Source organism: Colletotrichum aenigma (genome assembly GCF_013390185.1).
Source record: "Colletotrichum aenigma strain Cg56 chromosome Unknown KSG_Cg56_contig01, whole genome shotgun sequence".
In the NCBI taxonomy this organism is placed as follows: Eukaryota; Fungi; Ascomycota; class Sordariomycetes; order Glomerellales; family Glomerellaceae; genus Colletotrichum; species Colletotrichum aenigma.
The window spans coordinates 7,242,099-7,254,936 of record NW_023500907.1 but is presented as its reverse complement, the minus strand read 5'-3'; the positions used below and the strand labels follow the sequence as shown (position 1 = coordinate 7,254,936).

Sequence of the window (12,838 nt, the reverse complement as noted above, 5' to 3'; positions counted from 1 at the left end):
ATTTAACCCTGAAGAGTACCACAGCAACGTCGTCCTCCTCCAGGGCCAGCCGCAGAGCCAACAACGCCTGTTCCTCATCACAGACGGCTCCGGTTCGGCAGCGGTCTACCTCCACCTCCCCAAGCTAGCTCCGAACCTGACAGTCTACGCGCTTGAAGCACCTTTTCTGGGCAGAGCGTCTGAGTTCACGGGCAGCATGGAGCAGATTGGGTCCATCTACGCGCGCGCCATCCGCTCCGTGCAGCCCCACGGGCCCTACATGATCGGCGGCTTCTCCGTGGGCGGCATGTTCGCCTACGAGACCCTGCGCCAGCTCGTTGAGGGCGGCGAGCAGATCCACAGCTTCCTCGTCTTCGACGCCGCGTGTCCGAAGAAGCTGCAGGGCATCCCGGACGTGACCGTCGAGGTATGCGAGATGACGGGCATCTTCGACAGCATTTCCGAGACGGATAAGCGGAGGCCCCTGACGATCGAGCAGAAGACGTACGTCGCGGGCTGCGTCAAGTGCGTCATGAACTACGACCCGGTGCCCCTCCCGGCGCATGCCAGGCCGGTGCACACGTTCATCATCTGGGCCCGGAACGGGTTCTTCGACAAGCTGTCTGACAAGGTCATCGAGGCGGACAAGATCCTGACGGCCAAGAGCGGCCTACAGAAGGAGGCTAACCCGGACTGGATGGAGTGGTTGACCGTGGAACGTAGTTCGTTTGGTCCTAGAGGTTGGGATAGGTTGGTCGGGGATGTCGAGACGTTTGTCGTCGATGGTGATCATTTCTCCATCATGATGCGTCCAAGGGTAAGAACCACCCCCCACCCCCGAGACTTTCGCACCAATCTTGTAAAATGGTTGACTAAGACCAACGGCACTCAGATCACCAACGAAACGGGACCTCTGGTGCAGAAGTTGGCCAAGAAAATGGTATCGACGCTGAACAAACCTCGGCAACTAACGCAAGTTGCCGAGTCCCCCGCAGCGCTTCAAAAGGTTCGAGAGACGTTCAAAAACTCAACTGATCTCGTCCTCGGCTTCTCCGACGAGGCAGGATGCTCCGGGTTCTGGGACGAGGTGTTCCCTACCCAGCAACAGTTGGTCCTCGCCTTCATCACCGAATCGCTGGCCCGGATGGGCTGCAACCTAGACGCGCTGCCGCCCGGAGAGGCTCTTGAAATCACCAACACTCTCCCCAAGCACCAAAATCTGCTCCAGATCATCTACAAAATCCTCCAAGACGGCGGTCTGGTCAAGTCCCAGCACGGCAGGTTCCTCCGAACCTACCAGCCCATCGACAAGACACCCTCGTGGGCGATCTACAACCAGCTCATCCGAGACCACCCCCTCCACAACAGCGAGCACGAACTCCTCCAAGTCGCGGGCTCCAAGCTGGCCGAGTGCCTCACGGGGGCGATCGAGCCGCTCAGCCTCATCTTCGGCAAGAGCCGCGGCCTGCTGCAGGAGTTCTACACCAACGCGCCCATGTTCGTGGCCGCGTCCAAGTTCGCCTGCGAGATCATCGGGCGCGCGTTCGCGGGTGTTACGTCCCGCGTCGAGATCCTCGAGGTCGGCGCCGGCCTCGGCGGTACGACAAAGTACGTGCTCGACAAGCTCGTCGAGAACGCCGTCCCCTTCACGTACACGTACACGGACATCTCGTCCTCCTTCCTGGCCGAGGCGAAGAAGAGGTACGCCCACCTGCCCCCGGGCAGCGTCGAGTTCGTGCCGCTGGACATCGAGAAGACGCCCCCCGAGAAGCTGTGCGGGCGGTTCCACGCCGTGCTGTCGTCCAACTGCGTCCACGCCACCAGGAGCCTCGCGGCGTCCTGCGGCAACATCCGCAAGCTGCTCCGCCCCGGGGGCTTCGTGGTTCTCGTCGAGTTCACGACGAGGCTGTCGTGGTTGGATCTGGTGTTTGGGCTGCTCGAGGGGTGGTGGCGCTTCGACGACGGGCGTACGCATTGCTTGGCTGATGAGCACTTGTGGGAGTCGACGCTGAAGGCTGTTGGTTTCGAGAACGTGCTATGGTCGGACGCTGAAGGAAACGATAAGCCGAATCCTCAAACTCTCGTGGCTTTTTGAGGTTTGACGTACACGAAACCAAGCTCTGGTTTAAATAATTCTATTATGTAAATTAATTGCGAAACTGTAGTCCTTTCCTTTCCCATCCGCTATAGCACGAATTAGATTGACACAATCTCTGTCTTACACAATTCTGCCAGACTCGAACCTCGGCTTGCCCCGCCATATTGTTTACGAGTCTCCCAAAGATTACCATAGAAGTGAATTGAAAGTTGCTATAAGAGAAACTGTTCTTCATATTGCTGTGTTCGGCGCATTTCCATGGGGATGGACACAGAAGCGCCCGGTTGTACTATTATCTTCTATTCTATAAATACTTATGTGGAACTTTCTCTTTCCTCTAGTCTAACTATTTCTACTTTAGAATTATTGAAATGCTGTTCTATAGACTAAACATTCCCTCGTCTTATTAAAGCAACTGCGCTAAACCCCCTACGCCGATTAAGACCTATCGCTAAACCAAATTCACTAAGTTAGGCCCCGTGCGGGTGCCCACTACTACCACTATCCTATGGACTACCGAGATATTCACCCCTTCAACCGCCCAGTCCGAGGCCTTTGACGCTTTCCCCGTGAGCCCACAGTCGGCTCGTGACGCACAGTACGGCCCTCCAGGAGACATGCCTCATCCATTCCGTCGGAGGGCCGTGCCATCCACGCCTGCCAGTACGCCTGTCATGCCGGCGACAGGAAACCATGACATTGAGGGATGGCAATCTATTGACGGTATACTTTCATCGCCATCCAGGTGGTCACCTAGATCTCCCCAGCGGCTGTCTCGCGGGTCCATCACTGGGACTCCCTTTGGGTCGACTTCTTCTGAAGTCACCGGGGGAAAGTCAGGCAGAACCGTTCCAAATGCGTGGATGACCATTTTGAGGATAGGGGCACAGGTATTACTTTTGATCAGTGTGGTTGGTGCCTTGTTCATATTTAACCCGGCTGTCAACATGACATCTAGCGGGTAAAACACGTCAGTGCTGCTACTCTCACGAATGTAGACTCCCCGGGATTTTGTTCTTTGATCATTTGCTTCATACTGATCATGAATATGGAATGTATCTTTCCTCCAGTGAACGGTCTCGTGCAATTTTTATCACGTACATCTTGAATATTTGCCAATTACACTATCATGATGCCTACTAGAATACTACGTCCCTCCTCTAAACTGTAAACAAATGATGCTAATCAGTCCTTGGTTGTGATTATAATCCTTTTGTAACGTCTAATTGGGTGTGGCCCTTTCTTCGTGCGAACTTGCAAGACCACCTGCCATTCTTTGCCATCCGTGAAGGCGCTATCTTCAACCGACACCTCAACCTTTGGACCAAGCGTGACATTCGCAAATCCAGCTTCGTTCAGAGACAGCACGCCGTTTGTACCAGAGGGTGAGGCGAGTGGCTGAATGAAAAGGCCACTTGGTTGCGGCGGGTACACCTGTGCTGCAGGATACTCAAACCACTCAAAATCGAGCTGGCTCAAATCCTCAGGATGGTCGGCGTCATATGTGCTTTCTCCATACAATATGATGGACTGATTGGCCTTGAGGTCGAATCGTAAAACTTCAGGGCCTGCAGAACCATTCACACTGACCAGAGGCGGATGAGCTACGGCGCTGACGCTCTGGTTCAGGGTCCATTGCATCCGCGCGGCAAAGTCGTCCTGCATAGCGTCTCTCCAGCGCCAGATCGTCGCCTGAATACTCGAGTATGAAGTCCCATCAGACAATGTGAGGGCATCCAACGAGTTTCCATACCAGTTGATGCCGTCGACATCGACCACCTGAGAGTATCGACCTCCCCAACCGCCCAATTCCGGCTGCTCGGTGGCAGAAAGACCATTTTGAATGAGCCACAGGAAGCTTGGTGTATCTCCTTCCATATTGAACTCGATTAAGGGATAGGTTGTGCCTAGAGGCCCAACGCGGATGTTCGGGGTGATCCACTCGTCTGTGATCTTGGTGGTGTTTGCTAGTCCGTTGGCGTTGGTGTTGACTCCCGTCCAAGTTGCGTCTCCGAACTCTAGGAAACCATGCATGCTAGAAATGTAAAAGATGTCTGGCCACTGAGACTGAATTCACGTGCCGGTGCCGTCTTGATCTGAGATCGCATAGACTCTGAGTCGTGACCGCAGCAGCGCAGCTTCACTTGGAGATTTCTCTGTGTGTATGTGCTGAAGAGCCTGAGCAAGAGTGTTGGCGCCGCCCCAAAGGCTCACGTGCAGGGGATCTGACGACTCCTCGAGCTTCTCGATGAGCAATTATGCGCCTTCGCTGAGTGTAGAATTCAAAGCCTCCATTCCGTAAACCTGACAACGGCGTAATTAGTTATGATCGTTCTCTTCCTCAGAAAGCTGGTTGTGAATGGAACACTAACCGTGGGCCCGGATTTGACGAGGGATAATAGCTCGTCGGAGCTCTTGAACTGAAAATCCGCAGAGACATGTTGATTGAGGTTGCCAACAACCATGCCGTACGCGTTGACGATCTTCTTCATCTCTTCGGGATGGGTAGTATTCCTCAAAAAGAACGATGTTGTCGCGCAAAGCCCGCGAATGTCAATTTGGTTTGAATACACAAGCAGGCGAACCAATGACATGGAGTCATCTGGCTCGTTCAGGATGTCGGAGAGGATGAAGACGCGCGGTTTGGAGAATGAAGAAGGATTGCCGCATTGAATCGACTCAGCGCTGACCATTGGTATGATTTCTTGTGCCCAGAGGAGTGCAGAGAGCAGACACAGCAGCGGAGTGCGGAACATCTTGTGAAGCTGGTAAGAGAACGTTGTGTGTGGGGGGAGAGACGAGATACCAAGGACGTCGAACGCACACGCTATTGTAAATATATACGGACAGACACTTTGGGCAGCCCATTCTCACCGTAATAAGATAGCTCTGTGCTGGCGATGAGAGCCTACAAATTGGGAAATCACAGGCATCCATATCCCACCGGCTTCTGCAAGGGCAAGTCGAGCTTTGCCCAGCCCTGGTCACTTTCGCTATCTGGGGTGGTATCCCGTCGGCTCAGGAACCAACAACCAGATAGTCCGAGCCGACTTATTGATCGTCTATTGCACTGAATACCAGCTGCGGGAGAAATGACTGCATCATCTCTTGGAAGAGGAAATTGCTTCCACCACCGTAGTCCACGTGGACCGGGATTCATGTGCCTAATGTTTCCACTTCAGGAAACATGTTTGCGAGAGATCTTTGGGGAGCGGCTGGGGACCCCGCGATTTAGCATCCAGATGCCATCTCACTCCCCCAGACTGTGGACAAGTCGGAGGTAATGTGGCCGACGTAGGGTTGATCGCTCTCGGGTTTTCCGACGAATCATGGAATAACCGGCCGGCACTTTCAACGGCTCTTGTTCAGCATACTTACAAACACTGGTTGATTGGTAGGCAGTTTGTTTAGAAATGAACCCTTTGATTAAATCGTTTTTATTTCGAACTAGGCTTTGGGCAGTTTCTCGCCCGCCGCAACCAACGTCACCTACAGATTTGGTATTTCGAGAGCTGCTTTACAGCGCCGAAGTTCCAACCTGTCCATGCGCATTATTGGTAATCATCTCACGGGCTGCGTTCATTTGTCTCATTTTCTTTCATGCGTGGATGAGTCAAAATCAAAAACTCCGTCAAGCTCTCGCATTTCAGCATGTCTGTTTTAATCCTCGGTGAAGAGGCTCGGTGTAGGTTGCTGTCACCGATCGGCCCCGCGTCCATACAGGGCTAGCAGCTCGCGCTCGACCTCGGCATGCCCATTTTGGGTGGCAGTGGAGTTGTCCTTAGTCAGCTTCTTGGCGAAAGAAATGGATTTCGCTGGGGACAGAGTTTATCTCCATTTAGGATTTCAAACTCGACGTCGAACAACATCCAGGAAGCAGACGTTGAAGTGCTCAGAATGGCGGGAAACAAGGCAGGCGCAGACAATGCGTCTACGCGCTCAGTGGGGCCCCGAGTCATGTACTTGACGCTGTACAACACTGTTTTCGCGTGCCTATGGGCGTCTATCTTCGTCAGCACCGTTGCCAACACCCCCCACGGCAAATTTGCTATTTTTCAGGCGACAGAGCCACGCGCGAGATGGATTCAGACGTTTACGCTGATTGAGGTAGTGCATGCTGCTGTCGGTGAGTGACATGGGCAGACGAGCCGGGACGAGGTTTACATGAGCTATTTTCTGACGAGTGCCATCGGCTAGGTCTTGTGAAGTCGCCCGTAGGCACGACGGCACTCCAAGTCATTGCCCGTACTATCATTGTCTGGATGGTGTGGTTCAGCTTCCCGGAGAGCACCGCATCATCCAACGCATACCTCGCGCTTGTACTGGCGTGGTCCGTTGCAGATTTCGTTCGCTACGCGTACCTGACTCTGAATCTTCATGGCAAAGCAACATCTAGCCTTATCTGGCTAAGGTAACCACACCTGCATCTGTAATGGAAAATTTCTCATGTTGACCACTCTGGCTTAGATACTCCCTCTTTTATCCACTGTACCCCATCGGAATTGCGTCCGAATGGTGGCTATTGTACAAGGCCATTGAGCCAGGTCGTCAAGTCAGCACTGCTATCCCGCCAATCTTCTACTTCTGCCTATGCTTGTATATCCCTGGTACGTCAATTAGTGGCTCAGTTCCTTGAGAGTCTTTCATCTAACATTGGTGAAGGGTCTTACACAATGTACACGTATATGATCAAGCAAAGAAAGAAGACCCTCTCCAAGGCTTTGAAAGTCCAATGAGATGTCGAGTGTGGCTTATGACTTATCTTCAAGTTCCGAGCCTACACTCCCACTTCAGTGCTTTTTCCACAGAAATCACTTCATGGATTTTTATTGAACACAAAGTCGTAGCTCCCATAAGTACTACCACAGACACAACTGGCGGTGATACCACCTACACAAACGCGAGTACGAATACGCATCACAAACCTGCGGTGTGCCTGTACAATCTGAGGTGAATAACAACGGTTGAAGACCCCGGCCTTGTGATGTGACTGTTCGACGTAAAGCGACATTCTAGCACGCCCACTCGGGCTGTTCAATGTCTCAACTGCTCCCGCTGACTAACAAAACCCCTGACACAAGTCCGGTCTTGCCACAGTCGATAGCTCATAACAGGCTCAGCAAGTGTGAGTATATGGAGTTCGCGCATGAATCATGTTTACGGATTACAAATGGGCATTCGCGTATCGATTACGTACCCGGTTTCAATGTTTGATGTCAACTGGGGACGAGCTCTGGGCCATCGGAGAATTCTTGCCGGGAGCTACACGTTGCCGTCGGCCGGTCCAGGCTGGATGTAACTTAGATGCAAGTATTGATCATCATAACCGATTCGTAGTAAGACGATCTGTAAGCAATCAGGCATTCTTGTCCTTGCGGGTGGTCTTAGCTGAGCAATTTGATTAGTTTGTCCGGCACCTGGGGGCGTTCCGACCCCGATGATCGTCAGGATCCACGGCCGACCCCACACGCCGCGCCAAGTCGGCACCGCGACTCGCCCGAGATGCCCGTCCGCAATGTTTCTTGCCTCACGTTTCAAGTCAAATAAATATCGAGATTCAAAAGCAAGTCTATGAGAACTTTTGTTCATAGTGTCTTACAGACATCATCTCTATTATCAGCCGCCATTGGAAACGCAAAAATGGGCTCCCTTTCGAATAAGGTCGCAACCGCCGATAGTATACGGCGTGAACCGTCATCTGGTCTCTCAATCTTGATTGTCGGTGGTGGTATTGCCGGGCTTGGCTTTGCTATCGAAGGATATCGAAAGGGCCATGATATTCGTATTATCGACCGACGACCCAACTTCGACGACTACGGTAATACCGAAACAGCGCCCTTCTTCTCAAAATCTTCTCGCTAAACAAAAGTCCAAGTGACATTATCGGCATTGGAGATTCCGTGGTACACACTATGAAGTAGTGGCCTGGCTTTCTAGAAGCTTGCTACCAGACGCCATTTCCCAGATCCTATGATGCATACAAATTTGACGGAAGTAAGATTGGCAAGCTTGGGGAGGGTCTGGGCATGAGCAGGTCGGAGTTTCATTCGCTGCTGCATCAGTATGCTCTCCACATCGGAATCCCAATTCGCTATGGCGCGAAGGCGGTCGACTACTTTGAGACTGAAGACGAAGCTGGCGTTGAGCTTGAAGACGGAGAGAGGATTTCTGCAGACATTGCTGTTGCTGCGGATGGCATTGGTTCCAGATCGTGGCGATTGATAGCCGACACCAAGGAGCAACCTATAAGCTCAGGCTTTGCTCTGTTCAGGAGCACGTTTCCTGTTGAGTTGGCTTTGAAGAATCCCTTGGTCTATGAGGCTATCGGGAACATTGAATGCGTCAGCCGACTCTTCTTTGGCTTGGGAGCTCATTTGGTCATGGGGAAGACTCCCAAAGATATGATATGGATGCTTACCCACAAGGTCAGTCGATGCTTCATTCACTAGCCGTGTTTTTGGCATGTATCCTAACTGATAATCGGTGTTTTAGGATGACGGGAACGCCCAGGAGGACTGGGCCAAGCCTGCTGACCCGAAGGATGCTCTGCCATATGTGGAAGGGTGGGCACCTTGGATACAAGAGATTATCACAATGACGCCCAAGGATGGAGTTGTGGACTTCAAGCTCATGTGGCGCAATTCGAGGGAGAAATGGGTCATTCCGAAGGCCAGGGTTGTTCAGATTGGCGATGCAGCTCACACCTTCTTGCCCACGTCGGCGAGTGGTGCGACGATGGCACTCGAGGATGCGTTCTCTCTGGCAGCTCTGCTTCATCGAAGTGGAATGACCGATGCACCTCTGGCCCTCCGAATTCAAAACAAACTCCGGTTAGTCTATACCTTTTCATTAGTCTACTTTGGTCTTTTTAGCTAAACGTTTCAATCGTCAGGTTCGAACGCGTGACTTGTGCTCAGAAGATGGGGTTCAAGAATCGGGAGAACTTTCACAATACGGACTGGGATGCTGTGGCCAAGAACCCATCATCGATTCTCAAGCAGGTTGATAGATGGGTTTCCGAACACAACCCTGAGCAGTACGCGTACGACAGTTATGACAAGTGCTCAGCTCACAATCTCTCTGGAAAGCCATTCCAAAACACGAACACGCCTCCGGGACACACCTTCAAACCATGGACGGTGGACGAGCTTCTGGCATACGCTGAGCGAAGAGAGAGAATCACGGATGACGGAGATTGGTCGTGAGCGACATTTCAGAGCATTGACCGCGATTAAAAGTCAAAATTGTATAAGGAATGGCACATTACCTGAATAGAAAGACCGACATTAGAAAGTATCATTAGATTAGAACATAGCATGTCTTGCATGATGTTTTTACACGAGTAACCATTAGTGAGACACAGTCCAGACATCGAGAACGACAAGATAAAGTAGGTTGCAAGCATGACGACTTCTGAAGGAAGCAGGTACTCAGTCGTACCCAGAGCTGAAGCTTCCAAATATGGCATCGATGGCGGAGTTACAAACCGACGGCAGGTGCAAGAGCGCAGCTACATGGAAAGATGCAACTCGGGTTGTCTCCTGCTTGCCTTGCAGCTTCCCATTCGACTGATGTAAGTACCTAGGTTTACCACCTACCCATTTGACGTCAAGCTACCTTGATCATCGGCATTCATTTCTTCCCAACTTCATCGCCCAGCTACCTCTCGCTTCTTTAGTGTTCATCTTCATTTCAGAAGTAATCATGACGGACCCCCACACCCGTCAATACTCCCACCTCGGTGGCACCACCACTGAGCTCCTCGAACGTTTTGCTGTTTCTGAACTCTGCAAAGGCTGGCCGGTCTACCGCGATGCCAGCGAATGGGCCAACTACCGCTCCCTCTTCGCCGACGACGCCATCGTGTGGACAAGTGCGCTCGCTTTCCCTCCCCCGTGAAAAAGTCTAACACACTAGCCACGTGTAGCTTGGAGTGGACCCCAGCCCATCGAAGACTTCATTCGCATCTCCATCAGTGGGAAAGAAGCCGGTGCTTTCATCATGCATCGCGAATGCGGTACCCTTGTCGAACTCAATACTGAGAAGAACCGCGCCGTCGGCAAGATGAAGGCTACGATCACGCAGAGGTTCCAACACCCCGACGGCTTCGAATACGATGTCGACTGTGACTGTCGCTTCATGTTCTTCTACGAAAAGACCACAGATTGGAAGGCCGTCTTCGTCAAGTTGGTCTACGAGAAGGACAAGTTGGTACCTGTCGATGGGAGGGTACCGTCCTTTGCCCCTGAGGTTTTGGCCAAGTACCCCCAGGGCTACAGGTATCTTGGCGCGGCGCAGAGTATGCTGGGCTATGACATCGACGTAGATCTAGTGCCTGGCAACAATACTGCGGGCATGTACCGATCGATTGAGAGGTGGTTGGAAGAGCCGGCAATGTCTCGTTCTTTTCGTCCGGAGTGATAGTTGAGCAGGCAAGAGGCAAGAACCTCGAGAAGCAGCAGTCTCTGGGAGACGCCCGGTACCTGGAACCTAAATTCGAACAATACCATTCACTGACAGTACATATTGAAAAAGATGTGGCGCGAGCAGGTCAGAAGAGGTTTTCACGAGAAAAGCTCCTCCATCACCGAGTCCTGATTCATTCTCGTTCCACAGCCAATGTGGTGATTTGCATTATATCTATTTGAAGGCGGTTTTGACAATGCTCGCTACGTTCCATGCGCCGAGTAATCATTAATCCCTCCACCATGCAAGAATTGAAAGTGAGGCCCCGCCGTTCCAGTACGCCATACACACAGTACCCAAGCCCGCTCATGATGCCCAATGATTCTTTTACGTATGCCCTATCAGACGTTCCAACATATACATGCCCGTCCATCGCCCATCTCTCACAAGACCATCCATGTCAAGATGACGCTTGACACTATCGCAGCGAAGCTGGGGGAGGATATTGAGGCTGATGACCCAGAACCTGCCGACGGAAGCCCCGACGTCTCTGGAGAGGCGCCGGTTGGGAGATTTGATCCTGTGCCGGAACCTGTGCCGGAACCTGTGCCGGAGCCAGACCCGGAACCAGATCCGGAGTTTGAGCCGGTCCCGGCACCAGTGTTGGGCACGGTGGTGGTACCGTTATTGACCGGTGACGTTACGGGGGCACCGGGACACAACCCCTTGATGGCAGGAATATCTTCTGGGCGGTTGATAGCCATCGTCCGGGTGCCACAGTTGACGTATTGAGCAAGGTAGGCGGCATTAGTATCGAGATCGAACACGGCTAAAAGGGTTTGTTAGCGGGATTGTCACTGATAATTATCATGCTTCCAACGTACCATAGGCTGAACGCAGGAAGGTGTCGCCCAGCAGCGTGAAATCCGAATTCGGGACAATGCCAAGGTAACAAACCGGCGGGCTTGTGCGCAGCTCACGAATCATCTCCTTGTATGGTACCTTGATCTTCATCCCTTCAAAGTCGAAGTCGACAGTTCCGTTGAGGTTGACCAGAGTACAGGAGACGGGATAGAATCCATTAGCATCGAGACCCGGTGAGCCAAAGTCGGACGCAATCGTGTTCGCGATATCCATAGGCAGCAGGGTGAGAGTAGCTCCGCTGTCGAGGAAGACAGGCATGTTGCTGTTCGGGTAGTATCGTGTTCGTCCGCTCGGCGGGGTGATGCTCATCTGGGTCATTTCAACCCAGTACCGCGCAACACCATCGGGAGACTGGTCGGCAGGAATGATTGGTAGGCGAGCCAGAGATCCAGAAAACTTCGAGGTGTCGATTCCACCGAAGATGATGGCCCCTTCCTGCTCATCCTTTGATCCCAGAGCCAGACTGAAGGCCTTGGTCTTAGTGACGTTCTGAGCCGCGAGTTCATCGATGAGATTCTTGTAACGCGTGTTGACTCCTTCACCGGCACCAATACCAAGGATACCGGCGAACTGATCTTCCGAGCTCGTAGCGACACCGAACTGAACATTCTGCATCGTCTGCCGTGACCCGGCGAGGGCTAGATTGTCGCGGACATAGGTGATGTTGGCAGCGCCGATGCCGTAGCGCAGCGTTTTCGTCGTCCGCAATGGAGTAACGGTCGATGATTTGGCGGTGTCGTAGAAGCCAACGGCCTCACAGAAGCGTTGATCGGAGGCGCTGAGAATGCTGCAATCCGGGTTCACCCACAATTCGAAGGACCCGGTATCAAGCTGGGCATAGACGGGTTGTGGGGGCGTGCCGATGTTGACTGATTCTTGTTAGTCCACAAACACGGTTCTTGGCAATGTTTTATATTAGAAGAGGGGTTGCGGTAGCTTACGTTGCGCGTAGTATGCCACGTCTGAACGGTTGGCGAGCTTCGCTTCGACTTGTCGGCTGAAGACCCCACGCTTCGTGGAGTGGATGACAGGCAAGGTGACGAAGGTAGCCTTCATGTCGACTTCATCATCTACCGGCAAGCCTCTCGTTGAAACCGGGGGCTTGAGCTTTGGAGCGACAGGCAAGGCCTCCAGGTCGTCGGTGAGGATGTCGTCGAGCAAGAGCTTCCGCGGGCGGTTCCCATTCACACGTCTCCTCCTCAGCTTCGAAGTCACCGGTAGCGTCATCATCATCGTCTCCGAAGCCTCATCCGCCGGTAGAGGAAGCCCTCGCGGGGCAACGTTGTCCTTGTCATCGTGCTGCGTCGTATAAGGAATGACGGGAAGAGTCATAAAGGCGCCAAAGTCTCCGTCATCGGTTGGTAGTGCAGGCCATGCTTGGGTGCGGGCGACTAACGAGAGGGCCAGTAGGGCGGAGGAGAGTAGCGCCAT

General features: G+C 52.7%; 7 protein-coding genes across 7 annotated transcripts; 4 read left to right on the top strand and 3 right to left on the bottom strand.

Moving 5' to 3' along the window:
• Nucleotides 1–916: 916 nt before the first annotated feature.
• On the top strand, nucleotides 917–2,074 carry mpas-2 (Methylphloroacetophenone synthase; the record flags this gene model as incomplete). Its single annotated transcript, XM_037317183.1, has 1 exon — nucleotides 917–2,074. One exon carries the CDS (start codon nucleotides 917–919, stop codon nucleotides 2,072–2,074), a length of 1,158 nt encoding a protein of 385 aa, XP_037184974.1.
• Nucleotides 2,075–3,262: 1,188 nt separating this feature from the next.
• Nucleotides 3,263–4,111, bottom strand: CGCA056_v001923 (uncharacterized protein; the record flags this gene model as incomplete). The annotated part of the gene is made up of 1 exon (XM_037317182.1): nucleotides 3,263–4,111. The coding sequence occupies one exon, from the start codon at nucleotides 4,109–4,111 to the stop codon at nucleotides 3,263–3,265; it is 849 nt and encodes a 282-aa protein (XP_037184975.1).
• A 222-nt stretch (nucleotides 4,112–4,333) lies between these two features.
• On the bottom strand, nucleotides 4,334–4,833 carry CGCA056_v001922 (uncharacterized protein; the record flags this gene model as incomplete). The annotated part of the gene is made up of 2 exons (XM_037317181.1): nucleotides 4,334–4,381; nucleotides 4,450–4,833. The coding sequence occupies 2 exons, from the start codon at nucleotides 4,831–4,833 to the stop codon at nucleotides 4,334–4,336; spliced, it is 432 nt and encodes a 143-aa protein (XP_037184976.1).
• A 1,141-nt stretch (nucleotides 4,834–5,974) lies between these two features.
• Nucleotides 5,975–6,813, top strand: CGCA056_v001921 (putative very-long-chain (3R)-3-hydroxyacyl-CoA dehydratase; the record flags this gene model as incomplete). Its single annotated transcript, XM_037317180.1, has 4 exons — nucleotides 5,975–6,203; nucleotides 6,275–6,488; nucleotides 6,545–6,684; nucleotides 6,740–6,813. 4 exons carry the CDS (start codon nucleotides 5,975–5,977, stop codon nucleotides 6,811–6,813), a joined length of 657 nt encoding a protein of 218 aa, XP_037184977.1.
• Nucleotides 6,814–8,103: 1,290 nt separating this feature from the next.
• fsr3-2 (FAD-dependent monooxygenase fsr3) lies at nucleotides 8,104–9,282 on the top strand (the record flags this gene model as incomplete). The annotated part of the gene is made up of 3 exons (XM_037317179.1): nucleotides 8,104–8,502; nucleotides 8,570–8,907; nucleotides 8,970–9,282. 3 exons carry the CDS (start codon nucleotides 8,104–8,106, stop codon nucleotides 9,280–9,282), a joined length of 1,050 nt encoding a protein of 349 aa, XP_037184978.1.
• A 499-nt stretch (nucleotides 9,283–9,781) lies between these two features.
• Nucleotides 9,782–10,498, top strand: CGCA056_v001919 (PEP2-like protein; the record flags this gene model as incomplete). Its single annotated transcript, XM_037317178.1, has 2 exons — nucleotides 9,782–9,950; nucleotides 10,005–10,498. 2 exons carry the CDS (start codon nucleotides 9,782–9,784, stop codon nucleotides 10,496–10,498), a joined length of 663 nt encoding a protein of 220 aa, XP_037186093.1.
• A 428-nt stretch (nucleotides 10,499–10,926) lies between these two features.
• Nucleotides 10,927–12,838, bottom strand: opsB-0 (putative aspartic-type endopeptidase opsB; the record flags this gene model as incomplete). The annotated part of the gene is made up of 3 exons (XM_037317177.1): nucleotides 10,927–11,312; nucleotides 11,368–12,276; nucleotides 12,349–12,838. 3 exons carry the CDS (start codon nucleotides 12,836–12,838, stop codon nucleotides 10,927–10,929), a joined length of 1,785 nt encoding a protein of 594 aa, XP_037186092.1.